The sequence below is a fragment of the Periophthalmus magnuspinnatus genome, chromosome 19 (assembly GCF_009829125.3).
Source record: "Periophthalmus magnuspinnatus isolate fPerMag1 chromosome 19, fPerMag1.2.pri, whole genome shotgun sequence".
NCBI classification, from domain to species: domain Eukaryota; kingdom Metazoa; phylum Chordata; class Actinopteri; order Gobiiformes; family Gobiidae; genus Periophthalmus; species Periophthalmus magnuspinnatus.
In genome coordinates, this window is record NC_047144.1 from 16,380,413 (window position 1) to 16,402,345 (window position 21,933).

Here is a 21,933-nt window from a genome sequence, read left to right on the forward strand (position 1 = left end):
TTAGGCCAGTTAATACGCAGCAATAATGTGTCTTACCACAACTATGCAGATGACACTCAGATCTATGTCTCACTGCAGCAGGTGAATATGGACCAGTGGATTCACTCTGTCACTGCATCCAGCAGATCAGTGTGTGGATGCAAAACAATTTTCTTCTGCTAAACTCAGACAAGACTGAAGTCATCATCTTTGGCCCACAGAAACATAGAGAAAGTGTCAGCAGTCACCTCCAGTCTCTCTCTCTAAAACCTTCAAATCAGGCTAGAAAGGGGTAATAATGGACTCAGACTTGAACTGTAACAGCCACATCAAATCAATAACATCTGCAGCTTTTTACCACCTAAAAAACATTGCAAAAATCAAAGGTTTACTGTCAAAACCAGACTTAGAGAGACTTATCCATGCATTTATCTCCAGTAGGTTAGACTACTGTAACGGCCTGTTCACTGGCCTCTTCAAACGAGCCTTAACACAGCTGCAGTACATCCAGAACGCTGCTGCTCGGGTCCTGACTAGAACCAGGAAGTACGAGCACATAAGTCCTGTGCTCAAGTCTCTGCACTGGCTTCCTGTAGCTCAAAGAATAGACTTTAAAGCAGCTCTGCTTGTGTATAAGTCTCTCCATGGCCTAGTTCCAAAGTATATCTCCCACATGTTAGTGCCATATGAACCATCTCACACTCTGAGGACTTCAGGGACCGGCCTCCTGTTGCCCAGAGTCAGGACTAAACATGTGGAATCAGCGTTTCAGTTTTATGCAGCTAAAACCTGGAACAGTCTTCCTGAAGATGTGAGACAGGCCTCTACTTTGACAATGTTTAAATCCAGGCTCAAAACGGTTCTGTTTTGCTGTGCATACGACTGAAAGGGTTTTATTCTGCCTCTTCTCCTTTAATGGTAATTTTATGATGACAAAAGAAACATGGACTGATGGACTTTTATTAGTAAAGTGACAGGAAAGTATTTGAGAAGTGACAGGAAAGTTTTGATGTGAAAGTTCTTAAACTGAGCAAGACAGTCTTTAAAGAGTGCGAGAGAGAGTTTTTAAAGGGTGCAAACGAGTGGGTGAGAGAGTTGCAGATTGGGTGATTATTTATGTTTTGATTTGTGTGATTTTAATGTCTTTCTTATTCTGTAAAGCACTTTGAATTACCTTGTGTATGAATTGTGCTATACAAATAAACTTGCCTTGCCTTGCCTTCCCTCACCCCAGACACGTCCTTAGCAAAGGACCCTGGACCCCATACTCCCGAAGCACCACCTGAAGGGTACCGTGAGGGACATAGTCGAAAGCCTTCTCCTAATCCACAAAACACATGTGGACTGGTTGTGCAAACTTGCATGAACCCTCGAGGACCCGATGGAGAGTATAGGGACGAAAACCACACTGCTCCTCCTGAATCCAAGGTTCGACTATCAGTTGGATTCTCCTCTCCACCTTGGAATAGACCTTACCGTCAAGGCTGAGGAGTGTGATTCCCCTGTAATTGGAACACACCCTCCCGTCCCCCAGTCTGCCAGTCCAGTGGTACTGTCCCTAACCGCCACGTGATGTTGCAGAGACGTGTCAGCCAAGACAGCTCTGCCAGACATTCTCAACAGACCCTTGCTTGGGCCTGCCAGGTCTGTTCAGCTTCCTCCTCCGCCAGTGGAACCAACTCACCAGATGGTGATCGGTTGACAGCTCTATCCCTGTCTTCACCCAAGTGTCCAAAACACGCAACCAGAGGTCAGATGACACGACAACAAAGTTGATCACTGAACTCCATCCTAAGGTGTCCTGGTGCCATGTGCACTCAGGACACCCTTGTGCTTGAACATAGTTTTTGTTATGGACAAGCTGTGACTAACACAGAAGTCCAATGACAGAACACCACTTGGGTTCAGATCAGGGAGGCTGTTCATCCCGATCACGCCCCTCCAGTTGTCACTGTCGTTGCCCACGTGGACATTGAAGTCCTCCAGTAGAACAATGGAGTCGTAGTACTCCTCCCAGGGACTCAAGAAGGCCGGGTACTCTGCACTGCTGTTCGGCCCGTAGGCCGACACAACAGTGAGCGACATGTCCCTGACCCGAACGTGCATGGACGTGACCCTTTCATTCACCGGGGTGAACTCCAACACGAGGCGGCTGAGCTGTGGGGCAATAAGCAAGCCCAGACCAGCTCGCCACCTCTCCCCCAATGCCAGAGAAATGGAGAGTCCAGCCTCTCTCAAGGAGTTGGGCTCAAGAGCTCGCGCTATGTGTGCAGGTGAGGCTGACTATATCTAGTCGGTAATGCTCAACCTCGGATCCTCCTGCAGGTGATGGGTCCAAGAGAGGATGAACCCATGTAGCTCCTTCGAGCTGTGCCCAATTTGACCCCGTGGGGAAAGGCCCAGCCACCAGGTGCTCGCTGTCAAGCACCCACCCCAGGCCTGGCTTCAGGGTAGGGCCCCAGTAACACTGGTCCGGGCGATGTAATTGGCCTCGCTATTGAACTGAAAAATACATAGAAAAACATGCATTCTCACTATGAACAGGGGCGCCTCTCCACAGATCTGACCGGGCTTGGTCGCATACCACCTGCTTGTGCTATCCTGTGGAACATTTTGGGCAAAACAATAAAATCTCCATATAGACAAGCAGATGGCGCTATCACAGTGTGGGGCTAGAGTTTTAGAGCAGGAAAATGTTAAAATCTCAGAATGTTTAAAGTTGTATTATGTAACTTTTCTCATGGAAGGTCGGCCACCTGCTTGTCTCCATGGAGATGTATGGCATTAAACTTATGAAGACGATCATGTGATGCCACTGGGGCAAGTTACAGGTCAGATCTGTGGAGAGGCGACTTCACTCCCAGTAAGATTGCATATTTTTCAAAGTATTTTTAGCATCTTTGGAAGTCGATCCGAAAGAACCAAACCTTTGAAAAGATCCAAACTGTCAATCACTGTGATTCAGTATGAAAGTTACTAAAGTGTTACTAAAATAAAAAAAAAACAAAAAACAATAATGCTAAATCATTTTAACACCTTGAAACATCACAGGTAAAAGCAGGCGGACAACAAAAATGTTACATAGTGCAGCTTCAAAAGTAATATTGTTTCTATTCCACCATGACAACCAATTTAAAAGGTATTTCCTACTTGCCCCATCTCCTGTTTGTATATTTTTATATATTTTTTTAAGAATCTGGTGAAGGACGCGACACAGCGGCAGACGGCTTCTCTTTTCTGGAGTTTGAACTCAAAAACCCCCAAACATTCAAAATGGCGGCCGTGTTGCACCTGAGGAACTTTGTGCAGACTCAGGGATTTTTTTTCTTTTGATCCCAGAAAAAACCTGAAGCCCTACAGAGACTGGGAGCATTGAGTCGTGCTTCAAATAACTCTTCAATCAAACTCTGAGTCTTGTGGCCCAGTTTAAACAAGTTGAAGTGAACAGGGAAGTATAGTGGCTGTCTCTGCCTGGAACTGGCAACAACTGAAAGATAGTGATTGGCAGTTTGGCTTTTTTAAAGATTTGGGTCTTTTGGATCGGCTCCCAAAAACTCCCAAACACCTCTCTATCTGTCATCATGTTGCCGTACCTGCTTGCCTTTTTTAGTCTCAGTTTAGTACTGGTTTAGTCCTGGTTTAGCTCCAGTTTAGACCTGGTTTAGTCCTGGGGTAGTCCTAGTCTAATCCAAGTTTAGTTGTGGTATAGTCCTGGTCTAGTCCTGGTTTAGTCACAGTTTTGTCCTTGTTTAGTCCTGGTTTAGCCCCAGTTTAGACCTGGTGTAGTTCTGGTTCAATCACAGTTTCGTCCTTGTTTAGTCCTGGTCTAGTCCTAGTTTACTCCTGGATTAGTCTTGGATTAGTCCTGCCTGTAACTTTCATACTGAATCATAGTGATTGGCAGTTTGGTTCTTTTCAAAGATTTGGCTCTTTTTGATGGGCTCCCAGAGACTCCCAAACGGCTCTCTGTTTGTCATCATGTTGACGTAGCTGCATGTGAATGACTGATGTTGTCAGAGCTCAGAGGAGAAGCGGGTCGGGCCTGGCCAGTACTTGGATGGGAGACCACTGGGGCTAGAGTGGGTCAGCAGAGGCTCTAGTGTCAACTCTTGTGTCCTTAGGCAAGACACTTCACGCACCTTGTATGAATGTGGTGGTTGGAAGGGCTGATGGCACAAATTGGCAGCCTTTCTTCTGTCAGTCTGCCTCAGGACAGCTATAACTACAGTAATAACTAACCAACTCCAAATACAGATCAAATGCATTGTTATTATCAGTTAGCATTTTATGAATGTAAAAAAGTAGTGTGTAGATTAAGTAAACTTTTGTGTTGTTAAAAGCTAATATCTATACTTAGACTGGCCAACCTGCCCCTGTTGTATTCTCATAAGTCACCACTAGATGCTAGCTACATTACTGCAGTTTGATAGTGTGACTGCTTTGGTCTGACAGAAGATCACAGAGCACAGGTGAGACCATAGACTGTATATATAAACGGACATAGCTAACCTGCTAGAAGTCACGTTCCAAACAGGAAGTGATCATGGGCACGTTTCCAGCTCCGTCGACTCCAACAACGGCCAGGTGAGGGCCTTTGTTCAGTCAAATATACTTACAGATCGTAGCTTAACATATGGGGCTTTAAATGCTGTTCTCATTAGTCCCACACTAGCTCCCCCCTCAGTTCTGTGGAGCTGAAGTGACCGACGCAGGGCTCACTTGGGTAATATTTTATTTACTCAGTAATCTTCAAAACTATTTTTCATAATAAATTTCCACTTTATGTTCATCAAAGAACCGTAACAATAAAAATAAAAGGAAATACTGTAGAAAAATTGTACATATAGAAAATAAACATGGTTAATGAAAAACACCTATAGATGTAAAACTTCCATTTGTTCCAACACAAGAGAAAGAATTCCAGAGGGCGACATTTAGGGAAAAGGAAGTCCGAAAACGGGAATAAGTTTTGTATTTCATGACGTTAAAGTTTGAAAATCTCACTCGCAGCAGTCCCTTGTAGAGGCAGGTCTCTTCGATCCCGTTCCGCATGCATTCCATTGGTTTTGTCGCTTGGAAGAACCAAAAATGGGGGCTTCTCTCAAGTCATGGCACAGTTTTTGTATTGATTAGTTATTTATGCAGCTACAATTAGCAAGAGTCAACACTTTCAAAAATGTCCGAGGAACAACAGAAAAACGAAGCCCATAGGAAAACCATACGTGTCGTCCGCAAACATGTCGATAAAGTTTGAAATATTGAACTCAGAGCAACTCAGGTTTATAGCCAAGTTTTCACCTCCGCCGTTTCACATTTAAAGACACATTTTTATCATTTTATTTCACTTCTTTAGGCCTTGTTCAAAATATCGAGCTTGGAGTGATTGATCGGGTTTATTCATGGGTTTCAACTTTGTTCTACGCAACGTTTTGAGGATTTTTCTCCATTCAAAAGATAGGATATTTTGTTAATTACCATGGCAATGGTCGTCATTTTTCATAATTCTTTCTGAAACCCATGGATAGGCTAAGGTTGTGTTCACACTTGTCCTGGTTTGATCATGGTTAGTCCAGGTATAGTCTTGCGTTAGTCCGAGTTTAGTCTAGGGTTAGACTGGGTCTAGTCCTGGGTTAGTCCAGGTTTAGTCTAGGGTTAGTCTGGGTCTAGTCTTGGATTTATTCTGGGTCTAGTCCTGGTTTAGTCCTGAACTAGTCCTGGGTTAATCCTGATCTAGTACTGGGTTCGTCCGGGTCTAGTCTTGGGTTAGTCTTGATCTAGTATGGGTTAGTCCAGGTTTAGTCTTGGGTTACTCCGGGTCTAGTCTTGGGTTTGTTCTGAGTGTAATCTTGGGTTTGTTCCGGGTCTAGTCTTGGTTTAGTCCTCATCTAGTCCTGGGTTAGTCCAGGTTTAGTCTTGGTTTAGTCCGGGTCTAGTCTTGGGTTAGTCCTGATCTAGTAATGGGTTAATCTGGGTCTAGTCCTGGCTTACTTCTGATCTAGTACTGGGTTAGTCCAGGTCTAGTCTTCGGTTAGTCCGGGTCTAGTCCTGGTTTAGTTCCAGTTTAGTCCCAGTTTTGAGCGTGAACACAGCCTTGAAACTTTAAAATCTGACTCAACCTTTAGTTCGCTCTGCGCTAGAACGAGGCCAAGAGGTTAATGAGGAGAACACACCGTCATTAGCTGAAGCGTCACTCGGCTCGTCTGCTCTTAATGACACACAAAGGTTAACGAGAATTTGAGTTTTTAATCAAATCTTGGGCAGTTTACGAATTTGTAAGCTAATGAAATTCCTTGTACTAAACCAAAAACATTGCCACAATCAAACCCCAATTTCTTTAAGCTTTCCAATTTGGGACATTTAAGAAAATTAGCAAAGAACTTGAGTAAAAGTCCAAATTTCATTGACTTGTTGTGAAGAGATTTGGCTAACGATTACTTCAGTGAGACTATGAGCCATTAATCGTACATGAAGATATTTGAATTCATTTATTTAGTAGTATTATAAGATATTCACGCTTTCAACTTACTGTTTTTTGCAATAGTTTGAGGACTTTTCATGAAATTGTTAATCGGTACGGCAACGGTCATATTGTTTCGTCATTCTGAAACCTATGGATAGTTATCTAGAAGGCAACTCACTTCAAGTCAATTGAAATAGGACTTTCTCTTTTTGTAAAACATTAGCTAGATCTAATTTTGCATATAAGATATTTCTAAATTTTGAATCCATAATCTGTTATTTCCTTTTGGTTTTAGTAGATTACATTGTTAATTATACCCAGTGTTCCAGTTTTGTGTGTCTTGTTATCTTTAGTCTTTTGATTTGCTCTTAGCACAGGGCTACATCACATTACATCATTCGTTCAACTCAATTTCACCTTTTTGTCCCTCTCCTCTGCGCAGACCCATACTTCCTTCACACTCTGCTCTTCCACTACAATTTAAACCATTTTAACACTTGATTCACTCCATTTTTCACCTCCATTGGCTACAAACCAGGTCAAGTTGTTCGGGAGAAGCCAAAGTATTGTAACGTTTTTTGTATAAACCACACGAATAAGATAATTCACGTGCATTGGACCCCTCCCTCCCCAAGTTCTTCAATGTATTTTGCCATAACAACTAAATGGTCTTTTCCACCATTTTGCCATCCTCTTCTCGTAGAGTCCCCAAAGTCCGAAGTTGGCAAGTCTGAGTCTCTTCAAACCGCCGCAAGTTTCCGTTGATTGTTTTATTTTAACATTAACGATATGTGGTGTATGCGTGTGCTTGGTGTCTGTAGGTAGCATAAGAAGTCTTTTTCACGTTCCTATTTTGTCCTTTTTGTAAGTTTTATCTCCACCTGTGCTTTTTTGTCACGTTCAAACCGTTATTTTAGGTGCAAACAAACTCGGAAGTCTACCAAATTGTCCAGAAGTCCGACTACATCGAGGAGAATGGCGTCTTGTGTGGTTGGCCACCGTTCCTTCGCAGCCGATTTTGGTGCTTTTGAAACTGGAATGAAATAATTATAATAAAACTGATCTCTAGTCTTGTACGTAGAGATTCCTCATTGGTAGATACTGTACAGTTGTCCTCGCCCCTTCAGGCTTTGAATGTGTTTATGTGTGCTTCTGTGTAATGCGTTTTGACGTGTGCTTGAGCGATGTTTGTGCTTGCGGTTCCGAGTAAACATTGTGTAGTTCCGTGTATGTTTGGATATATCTATTTATATACATTAATATATAAATCTTCCAGTCTTCAAACGTAGTACTCCTTATCCTTGTTTTTCTTGTTTTTGGATATTTTGGCGATTCCCAGTGGTTTGTCCTTGGCGCTACCGTTGGGCTGGGTGGCAGAGTTGCTTATGTAATTGCGGCTCTCGTCGACGTGGTAGGAGCCTTCGTCGCGGTTGCGGTACTTGTACATGGCGTAGAGGAGGATGAGGATGCAGAGGGCGGCCGCGGCGACGATCCCGACAACCATTCCCGTTGTGCTGCTGCTCTCCCGCACCTCGCCGACCGGACCCGTGAAGACTTTGACCTCAGGAAGCGGCGGGCGGGCTGTGGGGACAAAGAGAGGAAGGTAGTAATTGGGCATGTTTCTTTTGGCTGTTTTTGTTAGTTTTGTTATGTTGTCATTTTAATTTCAGTACCATCTACGCTACCAGTCAAAAGTTTAGACACAACTAGTAAAAATAAAGAAAAATAAACACTGAATGAGAGGGTGTGTCCAAACGTTTGACTGGTAGTGTATTTTTCTGCTCTTTGTTATATTATACTGTGAGCTACAGCACCCCCTTGTCTACTCATACTAAAACTGAAATGACTTAGCAAGTAGATTCTCATTTGAACAAGAATGAATCCTGAAAAACACACACATGGACAGGACCTTTAACCTTTTCGAATAGTTTAAGAATAGGCTTGATCTATAGCAGAATGAAGACCACATAATACACAAAGTTGGAAGAAGTACTCAATTTTGTTGCTTAAGTACAGTATAAAGGAGCAAAAAATACTCAAGTAAAAGTAAAAGTATCACATGAAAAATCTACTTAAGTAAAAGTACTAAAACACCTGTCTAAAAATGTACTTGAAGAGTAAAAAGTACAAGTATTTTGCGCAGATTTTGAGATCTTATAAGGCTTCAAATGTAGGTCGCTGCTCCTGCTAGCGTTAGCAACAGGTTTAACAGCATTGCTAAGTGCCCGTTCCTTGCTAAACCAGCGGTGCGTACGGGAAGGGGCTTTACCTTCAATAGCCTCGCTCCGGATTGGCTCTTTGGTTGCTATGATACTCGTGATCGCAATTCCAAATATGAAACTCGGCTCTAAATTTGCCGCTATAACTGCTCTAGCCTCGATTAGCTTCATTTGACTGGAGTCAAACGCTGTGGGTGACTTCACACTCACTTCTTTATATGTTTGAGACACGGAGGGCTAGCCGTTTCACTCCTAATGAGAGTTTGGCGACAGAGTTGATCTCGATGTCTGCTTCGGAGACATTTTTGTGAGCTCTCCGTCTTGGACACTGAGTGCGTGTGTTTTCTGTAGCGCGGAGGAAACTATGCAGAAGGCCAAACAACACCGAAAAGAGACTCCACCAAAATACCACCTCCTACACTTGGACCGGCTGTAACAGAGTCAGCGCCCATACAAAAACACTGTCACAGGCTCACAGGGATATTCTTAGGCAAATTGGAGAAAAATAGAAAGGGGCGAAATGCAAAAATAATTAACTGGCATCTTGTACTGGATATTTTCTTAAAGGAGCACTATGGCACATCTGACAGAGGTTATACCCATAGACAAGTGGACTAAGTGAGTGTGACATCATCCATAGCGTTCGGCTGCAGTCAAATGAAGCTCATCAATGCTAACAGTTACAGGGGCCAATTTGGAGTTTCGAATTAGTAATGCTGCCAATGAAACCTGTGGCTAACGCTAGTGGGCGCGACCTCGGGAAAAAAAGCCGCCTGATTTGTCTGTTATCTTGAATTACGGACACAGCAGTGAAATAAAAAACACAAGAATCATGTAGAGCGGGTTAATACGAACATTTTAAAACCAAAATGAAGAGTCTGACAGCAGCAGTTACAGAGAGAGAGGACACAGTTTTTCAATGTAAAGTGAATTGGAGCCAGAGTCAATGGAGCGGGAAGCCCATTCTCACCTCTTATTCGAAACGCAGAAGTGCGCCCATGATCGCTTCCTATTTGGAACATGGCTGCTAGCATTAGCTATGTCCATTTATATATGCAGTCTATGGTTACACCACCTGCTCGTCTCCATGGAAATGTTAGTACTTTGCCTGGAATGTTTTTATGTGAAGCGCTCTGGGCAGCTGAAGTTGTATTTAAATGTGATATAAATAGAATAGAATTGAACCGAATGTTCCACAGAATGGCATTAAACTCGTCAATCTCTCAGTGAAGACAAATGTGTAATGCTACCAGGCCAAGTTACAGGTCAGATCTATGAATCGACAAGCCGGGTCACAGTAAGAATGCATGTTTTTTTACAAGGCAATTAAAACACCTGTTATTGAACTAATGAATCAGAATGTTACGCAGCGCAACTTTAGACTGGTAATAAACAATCTCACAACTAAGTGGGTTTTGCTAGCTAAACAAGATCAGATCATAACTGAAATATGAAATCATAAAAACATCAAGTTATGGTCTGAGTTACTTAAACTGTCCTGGAAACTAAAATAATAATTAAAAAAAACTTGCATAAGAACGATTTTGGCAAGTTTAACCCAGGTCTAAACCAGGTCTAAACCAGGTCTAAACCAGGACTAAACTAAGTCTAAACCAGGAACACGTGAAATCTAAAGAACCTCTTATAGATCCTGCAGTTTTGGTGCAATTTTATAAACGCTCCAGTTAAACTTAAAATCCTAAGCCATATTTCCTGTTCCATTCATCCTTTTATATTTCTTTTATTACTACTGTTTGTACAAGTACTATCACTCCACTTTGAATCTCTCCATCCTCTCTCTCGAGAAACAAGAGTGGCCATATTTCCCCAGTGCAATGCTTCATCACTGTCATTTAAATAACATCTAAATGTCATCTGAGCCTCAGCCTGTGCAAAGTAATGAGGCAACGAACAGCAACTGGTCTCACAGTTTTGTATTCAGTGACCATTCCATCACTTAAAGACACACTATGGACGTTTTCTGTTGGAGTGTCTGCCACCTGCTTGTCCTCATGGAGATGTTATTGCTTTTCCTGCATGTTCCACAGTATAGCTTTAACTGTACCTATTTTGCATTTATTCAATCAGGTGTTTTATTCCAAAGAAATACAGTGAAAAACTAGCATTGTGCATACTGTCAGTGGGCTCACTCCTCCACAGATCTGAACTGTAACCTGGCATGGTGAAAATAAATGAGTTTAATGTCATACTGTGGAATATTCTAGGTGAAAAAATGAAATCTACATGGACGCAAGCAGGCGGCAGTCGCTTTACCAGAAAAGTGACATAGTACAGTGAAGTAAATACAAATGTTTTTTATTATCACAACGTTCCCACAATCCTTTTCCAGGATTTTTTCAGGACTTATGTAATCTCAGCATCTACAAACATCTTATTTTTTATGATAAAGATGCAGTCCATGTCTATATATAAATTCATTCTAAGACAAACACACTAACCAAACGTATTTTCTGATGGTAATTCAGACACATCAAATCCATTTATAACAAACGAGAAAGTGCATGACTCATTCTCCACAAGTGAATGGGACTTTGTGAGTCTAGTGTTTCTCAGGAGAAAAGAAACATCTATATATGGTGCCAAAGTCCTGCTAAGGAGGTAAAATACAGAGATGTAGGGGTGTTTGGGGGTTCTCTCCCAAGAAATTTAGTACAAAATAAGTGTAATTTCCTGCATTATGGTGAATTATAGAGGGTTTTTTAAAAACACAACAGCTCTGACAGGTGACAGTAAAAGTCTCTATTAATCTGATATCCAATAAAACAGCAAAGTGTGGAGACATTTTCCAGGAGATTTGGCCTTTTTCCCCCTCATTTTCCATGGGTTCTCCATGTCTCCAGGTTTTCCAGACTTTCCAGGACTCGTGAGAACCCTGTATCGTTATGGTATCAAAATCAGTATCAAGTGTTTTTTCCTTAGCAGAAAAAGTCAGAAATTTGATTCATGACATCATTAGTGACACTTGCAAATACGACATCAAAATTGGACCAAACTCGGACTAAACCTGAACTAGATCGGGACTAGACCAGGACTGGAACAGAACCAAACCAAGTCTACATCAGGACTAAACCCCTGGACAACACCTGGAATAGACCAGGACTAAACCAAGACTAAACCAGGACTAAACCAGGACTAGAACAAGACTGAACCAAGGACTAAACCCCTGGATGAAACCTGAACTAGACCTGAGCTAGACCGGGACTAGACCAGGACTAAACAAGGACTAGACCAGGACTAGAACAGGACTGAAGCAGGTCAATATCAGGACTAAACCCCTGGACGAAACCTGTACTAGATCGGGACTAGACGAGGACTACCCTAGGACTAAAACAGGCGGAAACAAGTCTACATCAGATCTAAGCTCGTTCCCCACATTTGTTTTTCTGTGCATTCTCCTCCTTTTTCTCCACTAATGACATTCGCAGTGTTCTAGCCTTGAACGCCTGTTATTAATTGCAGTGGCACATGGAGGGAGTGGGCGGGGAGCGGCTGGGCCCAAACACAATACATCATCATGACAAACGGTTTGACATGTACTTTCTTGGTTTAATGCGACAAGCTGCAGAGAGTGGGATGTCGCTCGGGGCTACGGCTGTTTGCGAATCACCACATTAAAAGATTATATTTTCACGAGCCAAGAGAGGAGGGAGCGAGCGGAGAGCGAGCCAAGGTACAGGGAGCGTTTATCAATTTTTATTAGCGGTATCTGACACTTCATGACAACAAACTACAAGCCGAGCAGAGGTGTGGAGAATTATGGCGTTGTTAAACCGTTGTGGGTACAGGAATTAGCACGGGGCTAACAAGGTGTAGCAAGCAAGGAGGGGAAACAAATAAAAGATATGCTAAATACGAGGATGTGCGCAGAGCTAGCATAATATTATAACCACCTGCCAAATGTGTAAGGCTAGAGACGAGACATTAGCCTTTAAAGAGCCCGTATTACACTATTTCATGATCTCTGTTCTAATGTTGTTTCCTCATCATGTCATGGTCATGGTGACAATGAGGTACGATGACTCGGGCCAGTTACAGGTCAGTTCTGTGGCGAGGCGACCCAGCTCTCAGTAAGAATGCATTTTTCAAGGTATTGCTTTATAAACCTAAATTAAATGTGAGACACTGTAGATAAGTTTAATTCCATAGTGTGGGACATTTTAAGCAAAGCGATAACATCTCCATGGCGACTAGAATTTTGACGGACAGCCCCAACCAGGAAAGCGACTTTAACTGATCCATACACTTTGGGAAACTTTGGGATATTAGAACAAAAATACTGGTTTCATTTATTTGACCAGTTAAAATAACGTGTTTAAATACCCAAAGGTTTACTACAAAGTTAGTAAAAAGTGAGCAGGTAAAAACTTTAATATAATTTGGACATTACTCTTAAAAGATCCACCATTTTTCTTGCTTGTGTAAATATTTCGTTCCACTCTTCGAGCCATTACACTGACTTTTATCGTCTTTGTTCTCTGCCCTTCTGATCTGTGAGGTTTATTTATAGAAAGGTGCTTTTGGTTTTACCTGAGCTCGGGTCACACGGGTCAATGTCCTCATCATCGCTGGGACACTCGGCCGACGCCACCAAGAGGTCGTCTGTAGACTGCAACCACAAAAGAGGAAAAAAACAAACGGGTCAGCATTTAAGGCATTATAATGTACAGCAGCTGAGTACTCCCATATATCGTGTGATGGAGTTTTTTGACTACGTAGCAGTAACAAAGTACTAAAGCACATCTTATGGATACAGCAGGTCTGACTCAGTTAAACTTAAAATCGTAGCCCGTTTATTCCCGTTTCGAGCACAATACCACAATATTAACTTAGCCCAGTTTGTTCCAGCCACAAGTAGCGGCCATTTTGAGGACTTTATGATGTCACAGTGGTGTTTTGTTCACATTAAAACGTTATATACAGTGTCATATGTTCTGGAGCTACGGAGATGTTATTCCTATGTCTGGAATGTTCCACAATATGGCACTAAACTAATCTCCGTGGACACAAGCAAGTGACCCAACCAGACCAAATTACAGGTCAGATCTGCGGAGAGCGACCCTCTGCACAGCAAGAATGCAAATATCATGTAATAGTGTTTTATTTTCACTACAAAGCCAATAAAAAACAATTCTATTTTCTTGTTTTGATTATATTTACGTCAAAATGATCCGACAGAAACACTTTAAACCATTTATTACTAAAAACTTTTGAAACTTAAATACTTTTGAGCTCCATCTTTCCTTTAAATTTGAAATCATTGAAATTTTATGTCACTGTTATCATTGTCAAAACCTTTGCGATTAACGATTATATCACGATAACGATTAAAGTTGTTATGGATATGAATAATTATAACTTTAACAGAGAATATTATGGATGAACAGGGCCGTCAATGGAAATTTGGGGGCCGGGGCAATAAGCCTCACATGGGCCCCCCAAATATTAATTACAAAAAGTGCAGTTATTTGATTATATAATGTTCTGTAAAATATTGCCCATTGTCATTTTACACACAAAACCTGCAAACCTGCCATCTTAGACCTTTACCAACATGTTCTGAAACGCATGAGATTTTTGTTTAAGTTTTCCGGTTCAAGTCCTTTGCGTATGGAAGTTACACTCACATTTTTCAGCAAAACTGGTTCTCCATCTGGGAGTGTTACATCACATTTAAAAACTAAAAAACATCCAATAGATCTGCTAAAAATGTGTGAAATAATTGTCAAATTGTGAGTCTCGTGTTATGTGATGTCACTCCGCTCCAGTTAAAAGGCCCAACTTGAAAACTACCACTTCATGACATCACAAGGTGGAACAGAGCATTTTGAGCTTTGTAGATGTAGACAGACTAATAATAAAGTGTTACTCAAACATGTGTGAATGAAACAAAACACAACTCCAGGTCTGTTTTTGACGAGGAAACAACATTATAACGTGGTTTAAAGCTCACAAGAGTCAAGTTTTTGAAATATAAGGCCTTTAAAGTACAAATATCTTCCTTCTCTTTTTCTCAAGCTCAAGTGACGCCAACATTTTGAATATTTTTGTTTATTTCTCCCATATGTGAGCAGATCGCACTCCTCACCATCGCCCACCCACTTCTCCACTTTGTCACAAACATGTCCGCCTGTTAGCAACGGGAAAAGAGCCAAAACGAGAGCAAAGATCTGAGACAGAGGAGGAGGAGGAGCTTGATGAAGATGCACACGCGGCTTTACACTGTCAATATGAGCAGAGTGTGAACTGTGTGGAATCAAACACAAGGATTAAGGTTTGAATGGAAAATACAACATCTAATACTTTTATAAACAAATAGAAGAAATTATAAGGTTTAGATCGAGTATAGAGAGACTTGTTTTAGACCTGATTTTGTCTGGGGAGTTTTTCCTGGTTGAGTCTTGGCTTAGTCTTGGTTTAGTCCTGGTTTAGTCCTGGTTTAGTCCTGGTTTAGTCCTGGTTTAGTCCTGGTTTAGTCCTGGATAAGTCTTGGATAAGTCTTGGATAAGTCTTGGATAAGTCTTGGCTTAGTCTTGGCTTAGTCTTGGCTTAGTCTTGGTTTAGTCCTGGTTTAGTCCTGGATAAGTCTTGGATAAGTCTTGGATAAGTCTTGGTTTAGTCTTGGTTTAGTCTTGGCTTAGTCTTGGCTTAGTCCTGGTTTAGTCCTGGTTTATTTCTCTTTTCGTGTTTACACCTTATTTTAGTTCAGTTCTTGTTCAGTTCTAGTTTGGCCTTGTTTTCAACTAGAAAATCTTTTCCTCTCTCTCTCCCCCCTCCTCTTCCTCTTTTTCTCTCTTTCCGGTCCTCCACCTCCTGCTCCACTTTCTTTCTTCCTCTCATTTTCTCTCCCCTTCCCTCTGTCTTCCTCATTTCTTTCTTCATCTACTTGCTCCTCACATCCTCTCCTCCTATTTCTCTCTCCTCCTCTCCCCTCCTTCCGCTTTATCCTCTCCTCCTGTTTCTCTCTCCCTCTGTCTCTCCCCTCCCTCCTAATCTCTCTCTCCTCCTCTTTCTCCTACTCTTCTTTCTCTCCCCTCCAGCCTCTTCTCTCTCTCTCCTTCTCCTCTTTCTCTCCCCTCCCTCCTCTCTCTCCCTCCTCCCCCTCTCCTCCTCTTCCTCCCCTCCCCCTCATCTTTTTTCGATTCTTCACACTCTCATTAGTCGTTCGTTTTGCTCAGTGAGTCTCACATTAATAAATGAAACGACATTTCCCAAAGCTTTCATTAGGAATTCCGCTCCATTCCAATCTCCTGTTATTCCGCCTCCGGTCGATCCCGCGCTCGCCACTGGAACAATCCCACATCCACAGCGTCTCAAACTGGGGTTCAGGGACAGCGTTTTATTGTAGTACTTTTGAACTGCTTTAGAATAAACTCAGAGGTTTGAGGAGATAACTACATAAAATCAAACTTTGATGTGTGTCGTTTGGAGAAAGCCACAGTAAATCTACTCTAAACATAGACTGTATTTATAAATGGACATAGCTAACCTGCTAGCCACCGCGCTACAAACAGGAAGTGATCACGGTCGCGCTTCTGGCTTCATCGACTCTGACTCCAATTCACTTTCTATTGAAAAACTGTGGCCCCTCTCTCTGTAACTGCTGCTGTCAGACTCGTCATTTTGGATTCTCAAAAGAAACCGATGTAGTTTTGATTTATATTACTGTGCTGAGTCAATTTAAAGCTATTTTATAAACGGCTATGGATTTTAATAAAACAGAATTATGCTAAACTGTGTTGTTTTTGCCATAGCAGACACCCTTAAAAATAAAAACACATACACTTTATACTTTCATACCATTTCCAAGTTCAACTAAAAACTTTGTATGAGATCAGGCTGCTCAGAGTAAACTATTTAAAACATTAGATTTTTCAGATTAATGCAAAATGTTGTGTAATAATAATAAATTTAAAGGTGGGAGAGGTGTCTTGCCCAACGACACAACAACAGTATTCATCTGTGGGAGCTGGAATCGCACCGCCAACCTGTGGGTCAGTGGATCAGATGCTCAACCAATGATGTTTATGTCAAAAGCCACTGAGAACAGTCTGCTTTTCGTTCACTTTTTGAATCGATAAACTTCTCCTTCTTACACAACTCTGTTCATTTCATAACTGAACCTGGGATGAGCCAGAAAAACACTGTTCCTATGGAAATGTGGTTGCTATGGCGACACATAAACTATAACTAAAGAGAGAGAAAACAGAGAGGAGAGGGAGAAGAGGGAGGAGCAAGAGATGAATGGAGAGAGGGCATAGAGAGAGAGAGAGAGGGAGGAGCAATGGAGAGAAAGAAGGGAGGGAGGAGAAAGAGAATGGAGAGAGAAAGACAGAAAGAGGAGGAGAGGGAGAAGAGGGAGGAGCAAGAGAAAGGGAATGAGAGAGGGAAAGAGAGAGAGAAAGAGGGAAGAGAGAGGGAGGAGCAAGAAATGGAATGCAGAGAGAAAAAATAAAGAGAATGGAGAGAGGGAGGAGAAGGAGGAGCAAAAGAAAGGGAATGGAGAGAGGGAAGAGAGAGCGAGAACAGAGAGAGAGAAAGAGACTGGAGAGGGGGAAGAGAGAGAGAACAGAGAGAGAGAGGGAGGAGAGAGAGAAAGAGAATGGAGAGGAGGAAGAGAGAGGGAGGAGAGAAAGAGAGAGAGAATGAGAGAGGGAAGAGAGAGAGAAAGAGACTGGAGAGGGGGAAGGGAGAGAGAACAGAGAGAGAGAGGGAGGAGAGAGAGAAAGAGAATGGAGAGGGGGGAAGAGAGAGGGAGGAGAGAACGAGAGAGAAAATGGAGAGAGGGAAGAGAGAGAGAGAGCAGAGAGAGATATATAAACCTTAGTTACATTAAATCAAATAAAACCCAAATAAATGAACAGAATCCCATCCTTTTCCTCTATCCCTGTTCTCTCTCTCTCTCTTTTTTCTTCCCTCTCTTTCCATCCCTGCTCCTCCTGTTGCCATGGTAACACTAAGTTCAGAGCCATGGCTGATAAAAAATGCCTGGGAATAAAAAAGAAAGGAAAAAAAAAAATAGAACATAGAAGGGAGTGTGTGGAATCTATGGGGACCAACAGCACATTGATTTGCGGCTCTGGTTTGTGTTTAGTTCAGGGGTAAGAAGAGAGGGATTGGACAAAAGACAAGAGTAAGATGGAGGGATGGTTTTAAGAAAAGAAAGAGGTTTTTGTGAACATGTTGCTAATGGTGGACCTGTGTAGAATCCTGTCTGATCGTGAGGACACTGGGGCGTTTGGGCTGGAGCCTCGTGCAGATAAATTAAAACTGGATTATGATGCACTGCAGAGGAGAAGAAGACAAATGTGTAAAGAGAGGTGGACGGAGAGAAAGAGGAGAGAAGAGAGAGAGAGAGGGAGCAAAGAGAGAAAGACAGAAAGATAGAAGAGAGAGAGAACAGAGAAAATGAACAGAGGGAGGAGAGAGATAAACAGAAAAAGAAAGGAGAGGGAGAAGAGAGAGAATGGAGTGAGGGAGGAGAGAGATAGACAGAGAAAGATGAGAGGGAGGAGAAAGATAGCTAGAGGTGAGGAGAGGAGAGAGAGAAGAGAGATAGATAGACAGAAAGAGAGAGGAGAGGGAGAGAGATAGAAGAGAGATAGGCAGAAAAAGAGAGGAGAGGGAGAAAAGAGAGAATGGAAAGAGGGAGGAGAGAAATAGACAAAAAAGTGAGAGGAGCGGGAGAAGAGGGAAGAGCAAAAGAAAGGGAATGGAGAGAGGGAAGAGAGAGAGAATGGAAAGAGGGAGGAGCAAGGGAAAGAGAATGGAAAGGGAAGAGAGAGAAAATGGAGAGAGAGAGGGAGAGAATGGAGAGGAGGAGAAAAAGAGAGAAAAGAGTGATAGTATAGAGAGCAAGAACAGAGAGGGGGATGAGAGAGAGAATGGAGGAGAGAGAGAGAGAGGCCAGAGAGAATGGAGAGGAAGAGAGAAAGAAAGAAAATGGAGAGAATAGAGCGATAGTATAGAGAGTGACAATGGAGAGGGGGAAGAGAGAGAATGGAGAGGGGGAAGGGAGAGAGAGAACTGAAAGAGGGGGGAATTAGAGACTACAGAGAGAGTGGAGAGGGAGAGATGAGAGAAAGAATGGAGGAGAGAGACAACAGAGAGAGGGAGGAAAGAAAGGAGATAGAGAGAATGGAGAGAGGGAGAAGAGAGAGAGAATGTAGGAGAGAGACTGAATGGAAAGAGGGGAAAGCGAGAAAGAACGGAGAGAACGGGGAGAGAGTGAGTACAGCAGCTGAGATCTAAATCACAATCAGAGCGTGAAGAGTCTGTAGTGACACAGACGAATGTGTCAAACCAGAAAAAAACACTTTTTGTTTTAATAAAGAAAAATGAACCTCAGCTTTGTCTAAATGAGTCTGGATTTAAACAGAGTCGGAAGAAACAGTCTGTGTCTTTATGGTTCTCATCTCTGACCCTGTGCATCATCATGTTATAATTTACACATTTTAAATCACAATATTCATCTAAAACGACTGAATAAAAGCTGCAGAATCCTACGACTATCACCGATTAAGAAAATAAAACTGAAGAAGGAAGTGCGTACGTCACAGTGGGCGTGTCCAGGTGGAGGTGAAAACGGGGGTAGATCGACAAAATGGCGTCTTGAGAATAAGAAATTAAAGATTACTCAAACATGAATCACTCCAAATACAACTTCAAATGAGACGAAACAACTAGAACACGGTTAAATGTGACCTCACAGAACAATCCAAGTCAAACAAACATAACAGTAGCGGAGAACAGCTGTGTGCTAAACAAGTCCCTAAATCACAATGATAAAAATAAGCATAAAACTCACAAACTAAGTCGTATTTATCCAGCGTTGTGTTCATAAGTTGTATTCCTCGTTTATTATTAATGTGTTTTGAATTTTAAAGTGCACTATTTTGTTTTAACGAGTAGTGGAAGAATACATTTATATGCAGAACTGTGTGCGCTAACTGGTCTATTTTTGGCATTACAAAGACAAGCTAACTTTGTCGTAGCCTTGTTTTGTATTCACACAATTTTTTATATTATTTATTAGAACGGGCTATTATCCAAGCAGCTACTGTGCTCTTTAAAGGGGCGCTGTGGAACATTTCTGGTTTAAAACGGGGGGGGGAGGGGATTCTGCCATCTGCTTGCCATCGATTTGAGGTAATATGTTTGTGCCAGGTTATAGCAAGATGTCGCCGTCGCCTGAAATGTTCCACAGTACTGCATTAAAGAAGACAAGCAAGTAATGCCGGTAGGCCGAGTTAGAGGTCAGATCTGTGGAGAGGCGAGCCCACTCATAGTAAGACTGCATGTGTTTCAAGTTGTTTTTCTTTAGCATTTAAAAAAAACAACAAAAACGTCTATAGTTGAAAAGATAGAAAATGCCGTATTGGTGAAACATTCCTGGCAAAGCAATAGCATCTCTCATATCTCATGTAGAAATGTTACATAGTGCGTCTTTAAGCAACATAGATACTACAGTTAAAGGAGAGACAGCAGTGTAACGAAAAGCACTGAAACCATAATCCACCGATACGTTTTTAATACTTTTCAATATTATGTAAGTCGGGAAAGCGCTGATACCGACCGATACTGACCGATACTGACCGATACCAGCCGATACCAGTGTAGTGACTGAAAAAAGCATTTATTTCCTTAAAACTAAAATAAAATAAGTAACGACAGAACAACTTTGCATAAAAAAACTTAAACATTATGAGACTTTCTGGGTCTTATTAAAATCAGAGTAACAGCTGAACCGATATCTGAAATCCGATATCTGATCCAGAAGTACTTAGCGCTTCTCTTTACATAAGTACTTTTGTCCGCCCCAGCTAGCGTTGTCTCAGTGCACACAAACATTCCCAGGCTTTTGTAGTGGCTCTGCTGTGCTCCGAACAACACGCTCCCTCTGTGACACGCATTTGATTTAAACCGCTCCTCTTCGTCCTCTCCCTCAGATGACTCCTGCCAACTCGCCTGTCAAAAAAACCGTCAGGGGCGAACGTAGCCGCTGGAAACAAACGCGTCGATAATCCCACGTCACGCAGCGTTTGGGCCAGCTTCTAAATTGCATCGGACAACGCTCTGGTTATACAGTAGAAGAGACAAACGGTGACAACACGAGTCCGGCGGCCATGTTGGATTATCGATCGAAAACGCACCTATACATGAACGGAATTAGCAAACAAGCCCCGCCCACTGACCTGTGACATCACCGTGTCAGCTGACCATGCCACCTGCTCGGTTCGTTTTCAATGGGACCCTTGATTAACGTATATGATGTTAGACGATAGTGTAGCTGGAAGAATGCTAACAAAATGCTAATTACGCTTAACGTTTAGTTCATATATGGAAACTTTTAAAGGGCTCGTATTACGCTATTTTCTGATTTCTATTTTCTCTGTTCTAATGTTGTTTCCTCATCACAAACAGACCTGGAGTTGTGTTCTTTTGTTCATTCACACATGTTTAACACACAAACCCTGCATATTTAGGCTGAGTTCTTCTCTCAAACTGAAAACACTCTGTTCCACCTTGTGATGTCATCGTGTGGTGATACAGGAAGTGCTCCACTGTGTTTTTAAACTCCACACACCTTCACTAGAATCATTTGGATGATCTCAGCCCTGGAATTACCAATGTCCACTGAACTGGAGCTAAAAGGTAGGTGTTAACTTGAAAACTTCCACTTCATGACATCACAAGGTGGAACAGAGCATTTTGAGCTTTGGTGATGTAGACAGACTAATAATAAAGTGTTACTCAAACGTGTGTGAATGAATATTTTTGAGGAGGGAACGTCATTATAACCTCACAAAAGTCCATTTTTTTGCGTAATATAGCACCTTTAAAATGCGTTCTACTGTTACTCGTTCTCATTTGCGTATTCAAACACATGCAAAAATTAAAATGAATCTAGCGCAAATTGTTATAAATTATACATTTTGGCATGCGGAAATTTTCAAAACATGTACCTGTGCAGCAGTACAATGCCAGCGTCCATCAATACCGCCCTGACCGCCTATTTCACACATGTTAGCACCTTCAAAGCTAGCACTATGAAAAAAAATATGTTTAAAAACTACAAAAATGTTCAGTGTAAAGCTCCATAGGTCTACTTTCTACTGACACGCATCTACTACGCCGAGCCGGAGCTGAAGTTGCAGAGATGAAGAGATGCGAGGAAAAAAAGAGGAGAGGAGAGTGAAGCCAGCTCCACTTCGCAGATGGTGAGATAGAGAGATACAGCGCCTGCATTAACAGCCT

At 42.1% G+C, this 21,933-nt stretch overlaps 1 protein-coding gene across 1 annotated transcript in view; it reads right to left on the minus strand.

Moving 5' to 3' along the window:
* Positions 1-4,699: 4,699 nt before the first annotated feature.
* The window catches only part of nrxn1a (neurexin 1a), a 155,400-nt gene continuing 138,166 nt past the window's right edge, over positions 4,700-21,933 (minus strand). Inside the window, exons 22-23 of the mRNA XM_055229329.1 lie at positions 13,207-13,285; positions 4,700-8,020 (exon numbers count right to left, since the gene is read on the minus strand). Coding sequence (XP_055085304.1) covers positions 7,719-8,020; positions 13,207-13,285 — 381 coding nt within the window. The 3' untranslated portion in view covers positions 4,700-7,718. The remainder of the gene's footprint in view (positions 8,021-13,206; positions 13,286-21,933) is intronic.